This window comes from Armigeres subalbatus, chromosome 3, assembly GCF_024139115.2.
Source record: "Armigeres subalbatus isolate Guangzhou_Male chromosome 3, GZ_Asu_2, whole genome shotgun sequence".
Taxonomy (NCBI): Eukaryota; Metazoa; Arthropoda; class Insecta; order Diptera; family Culicidae; genus Armigeres; species Armigeres subalbatus.
The window spans coordinates 3,779,276-3,801,547 of record NC_085141.1 but is presented as its reverse complement, the minus strand read 5'-3'; the positions used below and the strand labels follow the sequence as shown (position 1 = coordinate 3,801,547).

At 38.0% G+C, this 22,272-nt stretch overlaps 1 protein-coding gene across 4 annotated transcripts in view; it reads right to left on the bottom strand.

The window, feature by feature from the left end:
* The window catches only part of LOC134221267 (zinc finger protein 252), a 157,280-nt gene that overhangs the window by 58,917 nt on the left and 76,091 nt on the right, over positions 1-22,272 (bottom strand). The window contains exon 1 of one of the 4 annotated variants that reach the window (XM_062700458.1): positions 20,753-21,001. The exons of the other annotated variants lie outside the window; for them this stretch is intronic. Within the exon in view, the coding sequence (XP_062556442.1) occupies positions 20,753-20,776 (24 nt within the window). The 5' untranslated portion in view covers positions 20,777-21,001. Of the gene's footprint in view, positions 1-20,752; positions 21,002-22,272 lie in introns of those variants that run through there. 4 annotated transcript variants of the gene reach the window in all.

Below are 22,272 nucleotides of genomic sequence, written 5' to 3'. Positions count from 1 at the left end.
AGAAGTGAGAAGTGAGAAGTGAAAAGTGAGAAATGAGAAGTAAGAAGCGCGAGAAGTGAGAAATGAGAAGTGAAAAATGAGGCGAGAGAAACGAGAAGAGAGAAGTCAGTAACGAGTATTGAGAAATGAGAAGTGAGAAATAAGAAATTAGAAGTGAAAAATAAGAATTGAGAAATGGGAAGGGAGAGACGAGAGAAGCTAGAAGTGGGAAGTGGAAAATGTGTTGTGTGATAATTGAGAAATTAGAAGCGAGACGTGAGTAATGAGAAAAGGGGAAGTGAGAAGGGAGAAGAACGAAGATAAATTAAGCAAGAATAATGGCGAAAAAAGAATTAAGAGGAGGAGGAAGAAGTGATAAGCAAAAAGAAGCAAGGTAGAGTGAAGAAGGAAGAAATAAGAAATGATAAGGAATTACTTAGGAAAGGAATAATTAAAAAGAAGAAGAAAGAAAGAAGAAGAAACGAAGAAGAACTGATTCATTTCTCAATCAGCCTTATAACCATTCAGCCTAATGACCTTCGACCTAATGGCGTAATACACTTTATAATGGATAGCTAACCCCAAGCACTGTTGGGAATTGACATTTCAGTGTTATGGAACTTATTTGTTAATAACTGTTTTTCTTAATTTATATACATAATCTCATAATTTTTCTTTAACATGCAGCCCATGAAGGATTCTATAATTTATTCTAAGAGGTCTTAGAAACAAAGTTGAACAAAGTTCATAACCAGTTTCAGAGATAGAACATCGAAATTGTTTCATCGAACATTAATTCAATCAAAAGAAGAATTTTACACAGAGATATCAAAATTCTCCATATCCTAAAATAAATCAATAAGAGCACTGAACGATTACAATTTTTCAACAACAACAAAATTTCCACGAAAATTACAAATTCTTCTTCTTATTCTTGCCGCCTCGTAGTTTAGTGTTCATGGATGTGCTTGGATGTGTTTAGTGGATGTGCTTATCCACAGTTATTAACCACGATGTTTCTAAGCCAAGTTACCATTCTTGCATTCGTATATCATGATGATATACACGATGATACTTTTATGCCGAAACAAGTTTCCATTTTTTTATTTTCTTCTAGTGGAAATTTTTGATACCTTTATAACCAAAAAAAACTTTTTTGTAATAATTGTAATGTTTTCTTTTCAAATTGCTAATATATTGTTCTTCTATATTATTCTATGTTTAGGGCAATTTAACATTATTTAGGAAAATTTTATATTTCTTTCTTGCTGCTACCTAGACTTTTTTAATGGTCACGTCCCAAAAAAATATGAATCATTTATATTTTTTCATTTACATATTTTTTTGCTGCCATCCTTATTTTCAACCCCAGTGATTGATTCTTTTTCTTCTTCTTCTTCTTCTTCTTCTTCTTCTTCTTCTTATTGGCATTACATCCCCACACTGGGACAGAGCCGCTTCGCAGCTTAGTGTTCATTAAGCACTTCCACAGTTAATAACTGCGAGGTTTCTAAGCCAGGTTACCATTTTTGCATTCGTATATCATGAGGCTAACACGATGATACTTTTATGCCCAGAGAAGTCGAGACAATTTCCAATCCGAAAATTGCCTAGACCGGCATTGGGAATCGAACCCAGCCACCCTCAGCATGGTCTTGCTTTGTAGCCGCGCGTCTTACCGCACGGCTAAGGAGGGCCCCGAAGCAATTAATATAACTAACAAATAAATTAATTTTTAATACATTTTTAGTATTTGTAGGTTTCTAGTTAGAGGTGTGCTTTTAATGCTTTTCATACAGGACTGAATCTGGAGTCGATTGTACAGCATAAGTGAGCAAATGATTCTACGATTGTATCACCACTATGTGTGCTATAGTTCTCTCAATCCGTGCTCTTGAAAATCGACTGAAAAAAGCACGTGGTTTCAAAGATGGCCGATTTATGACTTTCTTGTATAACCACCTTAAGATTTTGCCTTTTTTTTTGGGTTGTTTCCAAGACATCAACGGAATAATCTTTCGAATTTCTAACAAAAAATCTGATGAAATTCTCCAGAAAATTCTTAAATTTTTTCCAAAATATTCGGATTTTCCAAGAATTCTTTGGAATTGCCAACAAAAGCTCTCTGGAATTCTCAAAGAAAATTGTTTGGAAATCTGTTCCTGTTGAGTGTTTTTTGAAGTTTACACAGAAAATTCTTCATAATTGTAGAAGAATGCGGCTGGTAGAATAAGTATTTTAACGTAACGAAATTCTCAGGTATTTCAACGGAAAGTTCTTTAGAATCCGCGGATAATTGTTCAAAATGTAGATCTCAGTAAGAAAATCTCTGGATTTCAACGGAAAATTGCTCGGAATTTATTGAATTAATCTTTGGATTTCTACAAGAAATTCTTTGTATAGTAGACGTTCTATAACTGCAAGTAATTTAACTGCAATGCTTTTAAATTGCAATTCGATAGTTGCAACAGTTTTGCAGTTATCGGACAGCTGAACTTCAAAACGATGTCAAAATCGATGATAACTGCATTACGCTGCACATGACAACCGTTTGATGTCTAGAAAGACATTCGCTAACTGAAACCTTAAACCTGTTGCAGTTATCTAACAATTAGTGCATAGTCCATAAGAAACTCTTGGGAAATTATATTGACTGAAATCAAAATACGGCCAAAATGGTAATTTGGTCGAAAAAGTCATTTTCCCTAACAGGTCGGTTGGCCGAATTTTCCATCAGCCAGAAAATGCCATTTGGTCGAAATTGACGTTTGTCATAATTACTGAACAGACAATATGGTTCAAAACAACAATGGACATTTAATTTGTATGCCAAATGACCTTCTTCTTCTTCATTGGCATGACTGGGACTTACCCCACTGGGACATTGCCGACTCGCAGCTAAGTGCTCATTAAGCACTTCCACAGTTATTAACTACGATGTTTCTAAGCCAAGTAACCATTTTCGCATTCGGCATACCATGAGGCTAACACGATGATTACTTTTATGCCCAGGGACGTCGAGACAATTTCCAATCCGAAAACTGTCTAGTCCGGCACCGGGAATGGAACCCAGCCACCCTCAGCATGGTCTTGCTTTGTAGCCGCCATCTTACCGCACGGCTTAGGAGGGCTTCATGCCAAATGACCATTATTACCAAATTGCAGTTTTGGTCCAATGATCTATGCGGTCTAACGACTTTTTCGGCCAAACGGCATTTTCAGTCAAATGACCTGTAAGGGCAAACAACTGTTTCAGTCAAATTACCCGTACGGCCGAATGTTCCTTTCGGCCAAATTACATTTTCGGTCAAACCATTTTCGACCTAATGATAGTTTAAGATAAACGTTCACCTTGGCTCGGCTAAATGGAATTTGGCTAGAAGAATTTAGGCGTAAAGGCCAGTATCGACTTAAAAAATAGAGAGATAACGGAATTTTGTTTAATGTCGCTTTCGGCCAATGGAATTTCCCAAGAACTTCTTATGGAATATACCAAAAATAAATATGTGGAAATCCAAATTCAAAGAAAATCCAAAAAAAAACTCCGAACAATTTTCCGGTGAAAATCAAAGATCTTCCGTGATAACTTTGAAGAATTTTCTGTGGAAATTCCGGAGAATTTTTCGTGAAAATTTCATAGAGCCCCACGCAAATATTTCGAAGAATTTTCTGTTCTAACGTTGGCTATGCCAAACTAGCCGTCTTAATTGGGCCCTAAAGCAGGCATTTCAATATCATCTGAGCACAGGATATCATCTTTGCTTGTGCAAAGATATTATCCCTAATCAAAGAGCACTCTGGAAAGATATTATCATTTGAGCATTTGATGATGATCCTGATAGCCAGCGTGGTTCGGGGTTTGTTCACGTTGCGAGGACGTTGCTACAACAAAAGCAGTGAAAAAACTTTTCTCCATGACGAACATTGCGCTTTGTTTACTTGGCAGATAGATAACTAAGATCGATATCCCTGCATATCATCAGTATCTTTGCTCAGAAGATCAAATCTAGACCAACATTTGAAAAGGGCGTAACAGCCAAAATTTATTTCTTCTGATTCTTCGTCCACATATATAGCTATATATGTAGACGAAGAATCAGCAAGAATAAATTTTGGCTGTTACGCCCTTTTCAAATGTTGGTCTAGAAATGACGGGATAAATTGCAATGCCTGCCCTAAAGCCTTACATCGTTATGGTTGCAAACGATGGAGCATAGGCCGAAAAATCATGCACTGATCTCATGAAAATTCTGTAAATAATCTAAGTCCGTAGAAAGATATATTTCTCGGGTATTTATTCAAAAGGGCGTATGTGATTTTGTAAACAAAGATTCAGACGTCGATTTGTACGATATGATTGCCCTCCCACGCAAACCATCACCATAGACAGATAGGAGGAGGCTACGGCCACCTGTTGGTGGTGTTGGTTTGCGTGGGAGTGCTATCAGATCGGACAAATCGACGTTTGAATCTTTGTTCACAAAATCACATACGTCCTTTTGAATAAGTACCCGAGATTTTTGTGTTTAAAACACACTAAGAAATATTTAAGGCTAAGCAACGCCTTTTACTGAAAATGCAACATTTCAGAACGAATCAAACCAAAACGTCAGCCTTATATATTAACTGTCAAAAGTTGGAATGAAGTACCCTTCGGTGTTTTCCATCTGCATTTCCATCATCATCCATTTCCATTCAGCGTTCATTCCGAATCTTTTCTTCTAGAAATTATGAGCAACTTCTCGTAAAAATTCTGAAGAGGTTCTCATGTAAAATCCGACGAATTTTCGGTTGAAATACAAAACTACTTTCTTTGGGAAATCCATTGAGCTCTTCTTGGTAATTCCAAATAGTTCTCGAAATTTCAAAGTAATTGGAAAAACTTAAAGCATTTTCTGATGAAGTTGGTCAGTTTTTTTTAGGAAAAATTCAAAAGATTCTTCCATTAATGTCTTGCAAATATCCTAAATAACCAAATCAGCCGAACGAAACTTTCGACCAAATAACGCTTTCTTAAAAACGACCATTCGGCCAAATTGCATTTTCTTATTTCTCTGTGTTCTAATTGAGCAATTCGGTCACCCGATTGTTTCAGTCAAAAAAACTGTTTGACCAAATACATTTTTTTGGCCAAATAACATTAGTCTAGATAGTATTTTTCCAAATGGTTTATTCAGTCAAACAAAATATTCGGAGGACTTCTACAAATTTGAATCGACGTGGAAAAATATGGATCACTTCTATTTCTAGTGACGTACAAAACAAGCGATTTAGTTGGAATGCGATCAATTAATAAACAATGTGGACAGTTGCCCAAATGGCACTTCTCCCTACATTCAAGTTGAATTTTTCCTTTCTCTTATATTAAGTGTACGTAACGACTATGGAATCACTCCAAAACTGAACTTCTGATAGAAGGCCCGAAGACCCATAGTGTTATTGATCAAACGACTCTGCTCGACAAGTTGAGCTAATATCTGTAAGTGTGCATGCATGTACAACTTACGTGTGTATGTGTATACAAATATGTGAGACGCACTTTTGGTAGTTTGCTGATTTGCTCGCAACAAGATGCATTCAAAGTTAATGTGACCAGACGTCCCGCATTTTCATTATTTGTCCCGCGCTGGAAAGCGTCCCGCGAATCGTCCCGCGTTCAACTTATTTCTTGGTTATGTCCCGCGAAATTTAGAATACATTATTAGCTATTACTTAGTATTACTAAAGAAATTATTAGATTTTGAAAATTTATAATTTTGACTGAGACAAATGTTTTGTAGGGCAATCATGGATTATAGAAATCAAGATTAAAATGTGCTCCTGTGACTCAGACTAAATTATCTCTATAATTTGTTTCACCCAAGTCTTATACCCTGGGAATTTTGTGAGCAGATTTTGCTTCCATGTATTTCCTGCTGCGTAATTAGAACGCAATTGGACGACAGGAAACCAAAATTTCCGCTACATTTAAATTCCATGCGGACCAAAATCTTGCGAAAAATTTAGCTATGTTGGACGACGAACTTTACAGTGTTGATATCCGATAGTCTACGAGAAATTCTTTGCCAATATCAGCTGAAATCAATACGGCTTCTTTTCGGGTCGATCTGTAGAATCAAATCGCGTCAGCATTACATAACTTTGTATGTAATATGCGCAAAAAGTTTCAAGTCGATGCTATGGCTGGGGATACTGATCTACAACAAACATTTGATAAAGTGAATCACGACATGCAATAAAATGGGATGCTCTACAACATTCTGCAACTGGCTTCGATCATATCTAGTGCAACGTCAAGTAATCGTCATCATTGGAGATCACTAATCTCATTGTTTTTCGAATGGCTCCGGACTCCCCCTAAGAAGCAAGCTAGGTCCATTGTTATTTTCACTCTTCGTTCCTGCTCTTGATGTTTGCGGACGATCTCAAAATATACCTCGTTGTACGAAATCCGGCGGACTCCCAAGAATTGCAGAGGCTCTTGGATTTATTCAAAAGTAGGTGTGAGCGTAATATGATGGTCCTGACCATTTCGAAGTGCAACGTAATTAGCTTTCATCGCACTGCCGAAACCGTGGTTTTCGATTATAGTATTGCAGGAGCTACTTTACAAAGTGTTGATCATGTTAAAGATCTTACTACGATCGACAAAGCGAATCGCCAGCTCGGTTTAATTTTTAAGATTTCAAATGAATTCCGCGATCCTCTACGCTTCAAAGCCTTATTTTGCTCATTGGTACGCTCTCAACTTAAATTTGCTTCTGCTGATGACTCGGTTCGAAGTTGTGCAACGCAGTTTCGTACAATATGCCCTGCACGGACCCGCTAAATTCACCACCGTATGCTGATCGCTGTTGTTTGCTGGAACTGGATACTCTTGGAAGGCGAAAAAATGTGGCGAAAGCTATTTTCATTGCCAAACTTTTGTTGTCCGATTGCGACGTGCCTGATTTGTTGGCAAAAATTCCACTATATGCACCATCAACGATCGCTTCTACCCTGAGATATGCTTCACACAGAAAAGCATAACACCAATTATGCTGCTAGCAGCTGCTTTGTCGCCATGATCCGCCATTTCAACGAAGGATCGGACCAACTCGACTTCAACATCAGTTCATCGGCTAAACAGATGTTTTTAACAACTGACATTTAGTTTTGAGTTTTCATGTTGACGACACAGTCAGATGAAATAAATAAATAAATAAGAAATAAGAATTACTTTTCATATTACGCGAGGAAAGCACTATCACCGCTAAGTGGATTAATCAGGGTTATTTTTTTATTTTAAAAGCTATTGTGCAATCAGTCAACATTTGTGGTATTTTAAGTGTACCTTCAAAACTGTAACAGATTAGCATTCGATTAGCATAATGGGTAGCTATTATGAATTTTATTGTCGTTATTAAGATTTCAAACTTAAGGCTTAGCATGATGATCAATTGCCCACAATAATTAGGTAGTCATATATAATAAAAAGTTTGCTAAAATATGTCTGATTGTAAATTCTACAGTTCCATCGCTGTTTCTATTTCCTGCCTTTGTTCCTCTACAGTAATTCCAACAAAATTTTCTTCGATAAAACAAAGAATAAAATGCGCTCATCGAAGCATAAGATGTTCAAATCTAAAGAAAAGGTCCTATGTACCGCTCATGGTACCCGCTGGCCATAAATTGCCGATGGAGGCATCTTAGGTAAAAATACAGCGCCCGAAATGAAAAACAAAATTAAACCCATCCACAGGAAAAAGAGCAAACGTAAAAGAAGATTGCGTACAGATTTCCTTTTTCAGATGTCCTGCTCCGGTTCCGCTTCCACCCTCTCTGTGGATGGGCACGCAACGTGAAAAAAAACAGCAATCAAAAAGGGGACGACGACGTCGAGGACGATATAAAGCTGGAAGTGTAGTGGTTATCACAGATATTATCGTAAAATGTTTAGAAAAGAAAATCCCAGAGAGCGTTCGTTGTTGGCAACAACGGTTTAAAAATAAATCACTCGAAGAAGGTGCGGGACAAAAATTGGTGGTGGTGGTGGATGCGAACGGCAGCCAGAAAGTGGTGGTTTGAGGCAAGGGGATCGCTACATTTTTGGGATGTATTTTTCATTTGCAGCTTTGAAGGGGCCATTTCATCGGAAGGGCTGGGGAATAATAAAGAACTGTTTTATATATATAAGGATGGGATGGCTACAGGCCAATTAAGTCTTCGCATTTGTTTTATTTTTCCAAAAGCAGAAAAAAACAACAATGAGCGATGAACAAGGAAACTGTAAATGAAGGCTGTATTTTGCGCCAGTGGAAATCATTGCAATATTAGATTTTCATTTCAAATGTGTGTTGCTTAAAATGGCGTATATTTATTCATTGATTTTAAATTGTGTTTATTTTAAACTTCGTCCGTTTCATAACCATCATTGAAATTAAAATCAAATTCATTGAACTAGTAGTGATGCTACCTTTCTCGTAATTTCATAACTTATTATGGCAACGGTCAGCAAGGCTTTATCTCAAAATAAAATTTCTTTGGGCACAAAAGAGTTGGATGAGTAAATGAAAGTTAACGCGAATGGAATTATAGCCTTTCGGCTCATCTTTGTTGTACGAGAAAGACGAAATCAAGAAGAAATCATCACTTCCCCCAACCAGACTATTAGATTTTCTAACAATTCTGTAAATTCCACCACTCGTAAACTCGAGTCAAGTACGAGACACTGAAGATGGCCTCACAGTTGAGATAATTGTAAAGATAACAAAACGTATTAAATAAAAAAACTAAACTTGTCTTAGACAGTTGATATGCGAAGTTGTTAGATTCTTGTACAAAAAATGTAAGCTCACAAACAAATATTGTAAGTAAAGCTTAACTGCCGGTGGACGCATAATTGTCCGATGTGTATAGGGAATCCCAGCAAACAGGGACAATTATGTTTCCACCAGTAGTTAAGGTCTCATACAATATTTGTATAAGAATCTAGCATTTTCGCATATGCCCAGTTCTTATACAGACTACGCACCTTGGAAAGCGATCCATCTGATTTATATTCTGCTAAGCTTACTTTATTCATTATGTTTTGCAATTTAAACACAGCGAATTTCGGTACAATTATGATTAACACGCGAGCAAAAGGAACCTGAAACTCCGCGTTTGCTGGGAGGCGATTTGTTTTTGATTTATTCTGATTTAATTTCAAAGCCTTCTTTCAATTTCATTGGCCATAGAGATAACTGTCCAGTAAATGATCAGGATAAGATAAATTATTTATAATCCGATATTTGTCCGTCAAAGCCAACTTCCCCATGAACAATTTTGCTTAAGAAAATGGGAACCTAGTAGCAACCCTATAACCAGAGACCAGCGAAAAACTGTCAAAAAGACAACGTATGAAAAGGTATGAAATCGTGATAATATCGCACTTGGAGAAAAAAAAACTAATCAAATTAACAATACCAAAAGCACTGTGAAACTATGCATGAAGTACCCCAAATGTGGAATAGGAAATAAGTGAAACGCATATAGGGGAAGGGGGGGCAATATGCCCTAGCTAAGCAAACACTGCTCTATTGTCTTTTTTGTAACGCTATTCATGGGTATTTTTACATTATGCATCAGTTGAACAAGATAGCTAGTTGATGCCATTCAAAAATTGTCAAAAATCTCAATCATATTGATAATATTAACATTTCAAAAAAGTGGTGCTATTCTGTTGCAGGAAAACTCATGAGGCAAAACGCCTTTTAGCTGGCAGCTCCTAGGGAACAAAGTACCACGCGTCGGCGAATCAGCATTCTAGTATTGATAGTCCGTGGAGACGCAAGTACTTTGTAGGTTATTGCCACTAGGGCGTTTTGCCTCGCCAAAATGTTAGATGTTTCTTCAAAATGTGGAAATTTTCGGTTTTTCCGACCTTCCCATGCACTATTTTGAAACTTTCTTCGCCTATCCTACATAATTTTAGATCTGGGTTTGTTACGGACATCTTTATGACGGTAATTATGAGGGAAACCACAAAAGGCGTTTTGCATCGGGGGGGGCGTTTTGGGGCCTCTTCCCCTAATGCTTATTCTACCTTAATTTTGTAGATACTAAAATCCAGTGTATGGCTCACATCCTGCTGGCGACGCGAAGAAATGGAGGGAAAGGGAGCCTGAAATGGTGGGAAAATTGGACTGGACGAGGATTCGAGTAAAAGACACAGAAGAATAAAGACCTAGATTTTGTAGTGTGGAGGTGCCTCTGAAAGTATTTTCTCTAAGTCGACACGATTTTAAGAAGTTTGGCCGAGGAAGTGGTGGCCTGAATCCCGAGTTTGATAGGCACGGAAGCTACAGGAAGCTTTGCAGTAGAATCTAGGTGTGTGCAGTATGCTACCAATCCGAAATCCCGGGGGCCACGTGGGTCGACGAATTGTTAGATCCAGATCCGTGGAAAGTGAGCTGAGGGTTGCCGTTATCTTGGACTCCAGATACGGCGCTCGGTCCGCTGTTTCCCAAATTCGCTAGTCCGTGCTAGGAATTGGCACAATTTGACTGGAAGAAAATTGCATAAGAATAGCCAAACCGGTTTCCGCGCGGGGACGGCCGCCATTGTTTCAAGGGCCAAGCAACCACACAAGTTCGTTCGACTGAAATCACTGCAGTGCTAGTAGAGATAACGCTCGTAGATACGGAGCGTCGACGACGGATCCATCGGCAAGTTTCACATATCAAGCCAAGCTTAAGTCAAGCCATCCTTACTCAATTCCACGAGATTACCACCGGCCAATCTTCCACGTTGTCGTACATGAAACTAGGTTCGTGAATTATGTCTCCTGCGATTGTAGATCGTCACGGAAGCTTAATGGAAACAAAAACATGTTAAAAACATGTGCTTCCAAATCATGCCAAATAAATCACTTCTTAATCCCCGGATACGAGCCAGCCTAGTGCTGAAAGACACAAAAATAAAAAAAAAAAAGGTGCAGCCCATTCAGGTTGTACGCAAAGGTGACGTTGAACTACGTTGCTGTATGTAATGTACAGGTTTTCGACTTTTCTGTGCGATGAGACCAAAGCAAGCCTTTTCAAGCCCAGGGTGAATCGCTGCTTTCGTTGTTTATCCTGTGCTCCTGAGGTTGAGTGAGCATTATGAACCCTGGTGATGTATATAATTTTTAGACCATCATTTGAAAAGGAAGATAAAAACCAATGATGTTATCGATCATTTAGTAATTAGCGTTCGATCATTTAGTAGTTTGTCAATAACTCATTTCAGAAGCTAAATTTCAAAAAGTGTTGTATGGGGGACTTCTAGTGCGAAAGTTTTTCTACAACTATGCCTAATGATTCATTGTTTGAATTCCAGTAGTAACGAAGTTATAGCCATAGTTTCAGTAACTTAGACTAAATGATAACAAAATTCCAATCATTTAGTTTAAGGCGGTAATTTGACGTCATCCAGTCATTGACGAGTAAGACAGCCACGTGCTCGTACCACCCCTCAGTGAAACCACCCACCGAGGAGAAAAAGCAGTCTCCAGCTGGATGAGGGAAGTATTTTTGTTGCAAAACTACATCATCCAATAGCGAAAACATAATTATATCCGGTGGATGCTTCATTTGGTTATATTTCGCATTAGTTTTCAAAAGAACTGCCTTTTGCAACATTTTTTCCCAAGAGGGGAAATCGACGATTTACTCTCACGCTCTCTCGTATTATTTATATATAAGTTTTTATTACCAATCGATTCCAAAATTTGAAAAATTATCGCCGATAACAACTCGCCTACTTTTCACACCTGGAAAGTTATCAAATAAAAACACCAATAATTATCGTTTGAGAATGATTCAGCACAACCCTGACTGATAAAGCTTCTCCACATTAAATCTCGGAAATCCATCTTTCGGTAAGTAAATATTTCAAAAACCCGATCCAATTTTATAACAGTTGAATCTCTACACTTCATGGGATGCTTTGAGCATGTTTTAGCTCTCGTCCAAATTGATAAAATAGCGACAAATCACTTGGACATTATCTAAGTGTCCGAAATTTTACGTGAACAGCCTTTAGTGTACCGCTCCAAACATCACCAACGTTAACTGGAAAAGAGACTTAGCACCCGCCACTAAGTCAGTCTAAAGCCCCGGTGGCTCATTACAGAAAAACCTACCCAAGTAACCAATAAGCACAATAAGCACTCCAATTCGCCAAATCCCCATATAAGGCCAATATATGGCTATTCAAAAACTTATAAGCATTGAAGTAGCACTATATGCCCGGTTTGGCGAATTGGAGTGCTTATTGGTTACCTACTTGGGTATCGTAGGAGCTGGGCTGTCAAAGGCGTTTGGTGGTCATCCTATGGAGTCAGAGCAGACGCAGAAATGTAGTTATAAAAAAAAACAGGGTCACGGTCTTCGACCAGAGGTCGCACAGACTGAACACTTAACATCTAGCATGAGACAACGGACAGGACATTTACACAACACCCAGTGGACCAGTGGAGAACTTTTCGCTTTATGAAAATTTTTCTCCTTACCGGGGTGGGAATCAAACCCACACTCCATAGCACATGCGTCTAGACGATTGACGTCGCTAACCGCACGGCCACGAAGCCCACTCAAGTAGTTATAATTATTATTGCTTCACGTGAGTTGCGTCGGACTATGCGTTTACTCCGGTAGACACCTAGGAATCAGCAAAAACGAGCCGAAGTTTTACAGAACGCATCCACTGCAGCAGCGAAGAAGATTTCGAGCCCCTCTACTGGCATCAATAGACGTAAGCAAGAAGCTTTCGAGAGCAAACGCGCGTGTAAGTTAGCAGAAACAAACTGCACCAGCTAAAGGCCTTAGAAGTTGCATTAATTTGACGTCTATGCTGGCTTGAAGTTTCCAGTTAGCCTTGCGAACAAAGGCGCAGAATCCAGAGATTGCGAGATAGATTCTTGATCCGATCTAGGATGTTTTCGAAACATTCTCGACACTCTGGGCATAGTGTATCCATTGACTTTGTCACATACTCATGCAAAGCTTTTAATTTATAACTAAAGAAATGCTAATAGATTACTAAGTTGAAAAGCAGGCCAAGTTCCAGTTGGAATGTAGTGCTATGGGAGAAAGCCTGCGAATTGCGATGCACGTACGAGATTGACTGATTCACCGAAACCGAATGCTAAACTGTTAGCAAGTTTTCAATAGTAAATATTATCATACATAAATATTGTAACACACTGAAGACGGTTTTTACGCGGAGGATATGGGCCGCGTAAATTAAAACAACGTGAAAACCCGCGGACATCCCATAATATGTCTGAATAAACCACGGAAATCTCAAAATTCGAGTGAAAAAAATCGAATAAAAAGCGATTCCTGTCAAATAAACCGCGTAGAAAGCGACTTCAGTGTACATCGGGTATGAAGCATTGACTCTTCCTTGATCGAATGGTCCAAGAAAATTGAAAATCCACCAAGAAACGGCTGAGATATTAACAGTCAAAGTCTATCATATTTTCGTGACGTTTTTCGATTTTTTGCAATCGTAAAGTGTACCCCAATATAGAAAAGACAGACGTAGTTCTACGTCAAAACTTCTTTATCCGTAGCATTTCGATTTATAACGAATAGAGATTGGGCGGGGATCAAGATGCACCACAGATTGCAACATTTATGACCATGCAAATTTCTCTATAGGAACAGAACGGCGCCTGTCTTAAAGCCTTGTGAAGACCAAACCTATGTTGGAAACCCCTTCTCAGATGTCAACCCACCATTTCATCGCTCCTAGAAGTAAGGCTTTGATTTCGTTTGTACTCCTGCGCGTACCTTCTCGTACCCAGGAGGTTCTGTGGAGCTTATTGTGGGAATAGGCAAGCGAGAGTCTGATGGAAAACTATCACTCTGCGATGGTTCACCACATGTATTTGACTGACTGCAAATTGCCACGATTGCTTTGATTGATATTTTGGTGGCTCTCCATTGTCGTTCATATAAAGCCTACTTCGATACTTTCAAATCTATTGGATTGGACTTTCCATAATTAAAACCCAGTGCCATTTCACTGCCACACATTCCCCCTCTTCTCAGGATTTGTTTTGTTATGCAAAGTAACATTCTAAAACACTAACGCCAGCTAACGTTGTGTTTGGTTGGCAGACGGCGAGCATCAAAATATTTCAAAGGCAGGCTTCGAGTTTTTTTTCTTTTATTCGGCATAACACAGAAAAGTGATATAAACACAACATACACTGACCCCACAATCATGGGTCACACACTAATAGGAGTCATTTCCATTTGACTAACATGCAAATTGGAGTGACTAATTATTGTTACAAAGTGACCCATATATGTGGGGTCAGTGTACTCAAAAACTTATTTAAAAAAATCTTGTGCCCATACATAAGGTTAATTAGGTCCTAAAATGAAGAATCGATATTCGATTTTCTTCCAAGGAACGATGAGGTTGATCATCCTGAACATGAAAGTTTTTTTCGTCTGACCCAAAAGTCGAATGAAACATTGTTTAATTTGAAATTTGAAAATGAGCTTGAGCTTGAGCTTGAGCTTGATGACCGCACAATTCGTAGTTGCTACTCCGTGATTGACCAGAACAATCGAAATTGCACAGGGAACCAACAGTTGGGGCTTGGGATAAGCTTTCCAACCTCAATGTGCACAGATCGAGAGTTCAGTAATTAAAGGATCAATAACGGCGCCGGCCACGTCCTTACGGTCATCTGGGAAGGGAAGGAATAGTTGGTGTGACATCTGTTGTTACTAGAGACCGAGATCACCTCTGCATCTCCACAGTTGCCACAGGAGCGATTCTTATTAGTGGGCAGGGTAGGTAGTTATACGGATCAGGATTCAGCTTGGTAAGTGATGCGATCCATGCAACTTCGATAATATGAAAAAAAGCTTTTTATTATTTTGACCGGGATATTAATGCCAACATAAGTCGTCACCTACTATGACGAACCATTCAATGAATTTTTAAGTGCAAAAAAAGAGAAGCATGATCAAAACCCTAAATTTTTTATAATTTTAATAATTTTATTTTATTTACTAGAAGAAAAATGTCTTATGTATCGAATATGAATAGAAAGTCCATATATGTTGTGAAAACAGTCTAAAAAGAATAAACGAAGTCTGACAACTACAAAGAAAATTACCTAAAATACATTTGCTTGACCTTTTCAGTGGTGGTTCTATTGTGAATTCAAAACTAAAAAGCCTTCACCAAACCATCAAATAAATCGCATGTGATAGTTAAAAAGAGAATACCTGTATCGTATTCACAATTTTTACATTTAAGATGAATATTTATATATCAACCACCCCAAATGAGCAATCATAGCACTGATGAAGCCACTCATATCCTTAACAATAGCCCATATGAATAAACTGAGTAAATACTCTTTGCTCAAATCTCTGTGAATATTTACACTTCGACCTCTGTGAATATTCACAGAGATTTGAGTAAAGAGTATTTACTCAGGTTTATTCATATGGGCTAATGTCACTGAATATAAGTACACAATGAGAATACATTTTTGGAGGACTCTAGTGTTTTGTATTCTGCTGGACTCTAAATCTAACAAAACAGTATATAAGGTACACCGGGGCAAGTGGGACCTAAAAAAACGCTAGTTCAGCAAAATCGTTAATGCATATTTAGAAAACAGGGTATTTCAGGACATTAACCACGGATACATCATTATATGCTTCCGTTGTTGAATTGTAGACGTGTTGTAAGCCATTTATTCAGTTACAAAAATATTGGTAGTGACATAAATAAATTTACCAGTGAGACCCACTTACCCCTTCAAACGGGGCAAGTGGGACCTATTCTGCTTTATACTGTCGAACGAAACTAATTTGAAGAATGCAGATACAATGTTCATGTAATTTGGATCATGCACTGAGCACTTTATGCGAGCACCACTCGCGCTCATAACAAAAAACAAGCAACGCTAAGTGGCACTGAGCACTTTAGGCGAGCACCACTCGCGCTCATAACAAAAACAAGCAACACTTGGTCGCACTGAGCACTTTATGCGAGCACCACTCGCGCTCATAACAAAATCAAGCAACGCTAAGTGGCACTGAGCACTTTATGCGAGCACCACTCGCGCTCATTACAAAATCAAGCAACGCTAAGTTGCACTGAGCACTTAATGCGAGCACCACTCGCGCCCATAGCAAAAACAAGCAACGCTAAATTGCACTGAGCACTTAATGCGACCACTACTCGCGCTCATAACAAAATCAAGCAACGCTAAGTTGCACTGAGCACTTTATGCGAGCACCACTCGCGCTCATAACAAAATCAAGCAACACTAAGTCTGCATGTTGAAGATGGTCATTTTCCCATAGAGTCCTAGTTTGAATATTGGTACTACAATTAATAGAATTGGCGTAAATAAGGGGAGTCAGGAGGGCTTGGCACTTTCCAGACCCAATTGTGTTCCCCTTTAGAAATTTTGAAAAGAGGGTTTAAAAACAATTTTTATTTTTCCTGATTCAGGTTAGGAATTTTATCATCATTATTTTACACACATTGAATCGTATGACTTTTAAGGTGATCTGTTCGGCAGTGTATCAGCTTGTCGTTGCACAATGTAAAGTTCAAGTATGGTGGACATTCTGGTTCGGTGATTTCACTCAGTTGTTTATTTTTTGATAAAATGTAAATATATTTTCTATTATACTGCCAACTACGGTCAGAATTCCTTAGAGAGTTTAGAGTTCAGAGAGATCAGAGAGTTTCTAAAACTCGCAACAGCTATCAGTAAGATTCCGAAAACCTTGTACATAAATCGCAAAAATGCTGCAATAAAATACACTCAAACCAAATGTAGTTTAAGGTACACTTGGGGAAGTGGAAAAGGAAAAATCGATAGTGCATGTTTGAATTAGTGTAAAACCAGTTAAAATGATTTAAATGTGTTCATTCAAAATGGGCTAACAAAAACAGTAAATTTTGCACCAACTGTGCGGTAATTCATACCATTTTGGTCGCTTGAAATTTATGGAAATAGATTTTAAAATTAGGAGTTGTTTTTCCACTTACCCTAGTGGGATGGGGTAAGTGGAAAACCTATGTTACCTTGACCTTCAATAGTGATGAGTAGTTACATATAACTAAAATCAATACGATAATTGCTCTGAGTATCTTTTGTGGAATAATTTCATTACCTTAACGGAATAGATCCTCAAGAAATTCTCGTTATAGCTAGGGGAGGGCTGGTTTTGCCTTCTCGAACACTTAGTGTACGTAAAGTCTATATGTTCGCCCCAAAGATGAACTTTTTAAAGGAAAAATGGGACTTACATGGTTATAAACTAATCAACTTGGTTTAACGAATTGAGATGATGTCTGTATGTGCGTGTTTGTATGTATGTGTGTGCGCAAAGCACGTACAAAATTATCAGCTATTCTTAAGCACTTGTCCTTAACCAATTTGTTCGCAAAAAAAATGCATTCAACGGCGAAACTTGTTATGAATAAAAATTAATGTGAATTATACAATATATTTACCTATCAGTGCTATTTTTAACTTTCTTATACATTTTTTTCATATGTAAAACATGTGAAAGGCATCAATACCGATAGGTGGATTAATCAGGCATTTTCTCATTTATATTAGTCCAATCACCACTGGAATCACAATGATAACAAAGAAGGAACATATTAAGATTCACAGTTATCGAAATAAACCCTGGAGGGAAGAAAAAAAATTGCGTAATTAGAACATTATTCACTTCCCCCGCAGTGTTTGAAACCTGGGGTAAGTGTAAAATCTTTAAATTATTTGCTTTCTTGGTACAAACCACTACCAATTGAATGGGATTAGTTTAATTGTATTATAATGGTCACCTGTGATATAAATTCACTTGAAAAAAGAACAATTGGTGCAAATAAGAAATGATTTTATGAATGCAAAAATCAACTTTTCGCGAAACCTAAAATTACAGTTCTAGCGTTAACCGTGTTAGTGTATGTATTATACAAATTTCAACATAGTATTAGTGTGAGCATCAAAGTATATTCTTGCATAATGTTATGATGTGGTAAAAACTGTAAAGTATGTACAATTCAAATTTTTCGAGTCGATTTTTACACTTACCCCCTTTTTCCACTTCCCCCAGTGTACCTTATAAACAACGTGATTACGAAGTCTCAATCTACCTCACTCATTTATTCTACAATTATTATAATGCGATATAAAAAGTAGTCTTGTTGATGCAATCACACCATTATTGAAAAGCAGTTGCTTTTCTTTTTTCAGTTGAGTAATATTGATAACAAGTCAAATGAGCAACAAAGGAATAAAAGAAATCTTTGCAAACCATGCGTGCAGTGCCCTATATTGGCTAAGAAAATTACAACAGCTGGGGTCATGTTTCCCCTAGACCGGGACTATAGTTACGATTATGAACAAATGTTACGTTTGATAAATAGTCAGCCTAATTCCGCCCTATGCTCTTTCTCTAATCCGACTTTTCAAAGAATAAGTTTGCACCTCTCGCAAATATTGAGTATGCACTTACCATTCTCAGCATAAAAACCTAAGTACATAACTTTTTTTTTCACTTTCACCCACGTAAAAAAAATCAATTATATTTTGTCCATACACACTCCCGCTTGCTCCAGATTCTACAATGCGATCTACTTCAGAAATGGTGAAAATCCGGCAGGATCGCCAAATGTGGAGCTTATTGTGGGAATAGGCAAGCGGGAGTCTGCTGGAAAACTATCACTGCTGTCTGCGATGGTTCACCACATGTATTTGACTGACTGCGAATGGCCACGATTGCTTTGATTGATATTTTGGTGGCTCTCCGTTGTCGTTCATATAAAGCCTACTTCGATACTTTCAAATCTATTTGATTGGACTTTCCATAATTAAGACCCAGTGCCATTTCACTGCCACACAGGTTCCTCGGACAAACATGCATAATGGCGGATGTATTACAATTCCAACACTTTTTGATAAAGTTCTGATGATTATGTATTTTTTTATTTCAAAACTTTATATTGTACTTAACATGCATGGCAATTAGTAAATCAATACCTATAAAATCCTGCCACTACAACAAGCACAGTGCATGAATAGCTGTGAGACAAAATATAGAGTGATTAAAATCTAGAATCTAAAGGCTCGGAGGCCTCCCTTTGACAGGCATGACGGCTTTTTCCGAAAAGTTAAATAGCTTCGTTGTCTCCTTCTAAGCAGCTCGTAAGCTTCCTTTCGAGAGGCTCAGAAGCCTCCTTTTAAGCAGCTCGGAAGTCTCCGTTCAAGAGGCTTGGAAGCCTCATTTCAAGAGGCTCGGAAGCCTCATTTCAAGAAGCTCAGAAGCCTCCTTTCAAGAGGCTCGGAAGCCTTATTTAAAGTGGTTCGGAAGCCTCCTTTCAAGAGGCTTAGAAGCCTCCTTTCAAGAGACTCAGAAACGTCCTTGCAAAATGCTCAGAAGCCTCCTTTTATGAGGCTCAGAAACTTTTTTTAAAAAAAGGTTCGGAGGCATCCCTGCAAGAACCACGAAAGCCTATTTTCAAGTAGCAGGGAAGTCTATTTTCAAGGGATCGGATGCCTCATTTTAAAAGACTCAGATACTTCCAAAAGTCCTGAAAATATCTTTAAACCTTACTCTATGTATAAACCAATTCCGTTTTTCAAACCTATGCTTATTTTCATTAAAGCAAAAAAGAGGCTTCCCAATAAATCTCGCTTAACTTTTCAAAAGGTCCTAAGTAACATTTTTTCATGAATTAATTTGAATAGCGCAATCAACAGAACAACATGAAAGCTTTCGATTGCAGTACTCAAATTAATTCATGAAAAAAATGTTACTTAGGACCTTTTGAAAAATTATGCCGGAAATGTAGAAGCTTGAAGGGGTACCTCTCAAGAAAAATGTTGAGCATCCCTGGTTTAGACATTGAAAAATGGAATAAAAGAAACATCGACTGAGGCAGAGCAAGCCAGAGTCAGTGTTGCGGAAAAATTTCAATTCTCAAATCTCATTCACGATTCAAATCAAGCGCGAGTCTAACCCTACCCGAATCATGGCCCAGAGAATCGTTCATGATTCGACTCGCGGTTTGCATCATTGCATGACTTCTACGTGTGTTTCTTTGTTAAATTCATTGAATTTGTTTTCTTTCTTTAAAATAATAGATAATAAATCCATGCGTAAACATAAAACTCGGTTTGATTGGGTTTTGACGCTGTTGTTGGCTTGCGCATAACTAAGCCTCATATAGATTTTGGCATGATTATACCAACACTGACCACAATATGAATCGAATTAATTGCTTACTCTTTCGTGTATAAACCCACGTGCACATTATTTGTGGTGATATGGAATGCGAGATACGCTTTCATCGACAGTTTTCAAGCTCTATATTTTTGTTTGTCGACATTCTAAGTCAAGTTACCAATTTTGCATTAATATATCCCGATTCTAACACAAAGTTAAGATAATTTAGAGCCCGAAAATATCTCAGACCGACTCGGAAATCTCTCCCAGCTTGTTCAGTATGGTCTTGCTTCGTAGTAACGCACTTTAGTGCATAGACACGTGTGAATGAGCCCTTACCGCAGAATAACAATATTCATTCCCGACAGGTCCCACTACAAGATCCAAAATCAATGACAATATTGTTATTATAAATCACATCACTATATTTTTTTTCAACCCATGCATGTAGGTAGTTTAAACAGAACTAAATGAAAAAAAACTCAGCGTTTCCACTTTTTGCATTGTATTATATTTTGCATGTTCCCAATTCTTACCTCAAATTTCCTTTTATATTTCATGATGTAATTTTTGTTTATTCGGCCAAATGTTCAAAATTCACACTTGTCACTGCTTTTTATTTACATTCAATTTCATCATTGCACATCATTATGGGTATCAAACCTTTTCTCCAATTTTACACTCAAACAAAAAATAACTCATATTGCACAACATAAAACTAGAATGCTAAAAACCCGCAACTGTTACATTTTCCCTACACGAAGGACACACTGCACCGGCTCGTTTGTTGTCATTATGTGAAGGTCACTCGGCATTAACTGACTGGACTAACTGACCAGATTTACGCTGCCACCGGCTGCCCAGCGCGAGATGCATCCCTTATGTGAACAACCGATATCCTCCTTTATGTGCGACAACTGCACAGGAAAAACGGGAACACATCGACGACCGGTCAGGCATGTGTGATGTGCGTCTGGTTATGTAAATAAACAACCCCTTGATTTGGACACGCTTCGGCAGTCGGCATGCGTTGTCAGTAGAAGATGTGCGCTGCCTTCGGAAGCATGGCCCACCAGGGTGGTGAACACGTGTGAAGGGGGATGAATGTCTAGCCCGAGCATAGTTTCCCAAATGGTGGGTATCAAGACGTTCAGGTGCAGGAGGTTTTCCATGTTTCTCAATTTTGTTTTTGTTATCAATGTTCATTTTATATAGAAGTATACTCTGAATGAGTCCAGAAAAAAAGATTTAAGAAAAACGAACGTGTTACGGTCACAAACGTGAGGACACGGCCTGTCAGATGAAAGTGAATCCAACCCAGCAACAGTGAGTGGATTCAAATAGGATATTTAATATTTAATATTTAATTACCTTTATACAAACTTAACTATCATCTTAACAATCCTCGAATATTTATTTTAATATGCATTTCAAACGAAGAGAACTACATAGATGGTCCGCACACTCAAAAAGTTTGAAAGCATCTAAACCTATGAATGGAAGTTGATACTAACGTGGAAGTCTAGTCTTGCTAGACAGTAGCCTTGAACTTTTAGCTAATTTCTTCACCTTTGCTTAACTCTCATACCTCTCCACGAGGTTTCTAAAAAAGTGACCATTAGACGAATGTATTCACGAATTAATCATATGTCCAGCCATCAAGGATCCATCATTACAAATTTAAAATTTGTCTAATCAACCGCCAAACTTGTTCCAAAGAACGCAAATCATTCAAAACTTTCATTTAAATCCAAAAACTTTGAAACCCATTTCTTCAGCATCCCATTTGCGATACAGAAAAGGGTGGAATAATTATTTTTAATTTCAATATTTCTTTCTGGATCTCCCCATCAACAGCAGAAGCGAAGCGCGGTCCTTGTTCTGCTCCTTGCTTCAATTATTTTTTCGTCGTCCATAATTTTTCATTCAACCCCCGTGTTTCTTGGAAATTTTCCAACGCCTTGCGCTTTTTTTTTCGCCCCCTATTTCGTCTCATTAATTCATTTTCTTATATTTTCCGATACGTACATAGCGGACCTTGTTTTATATACTTTGG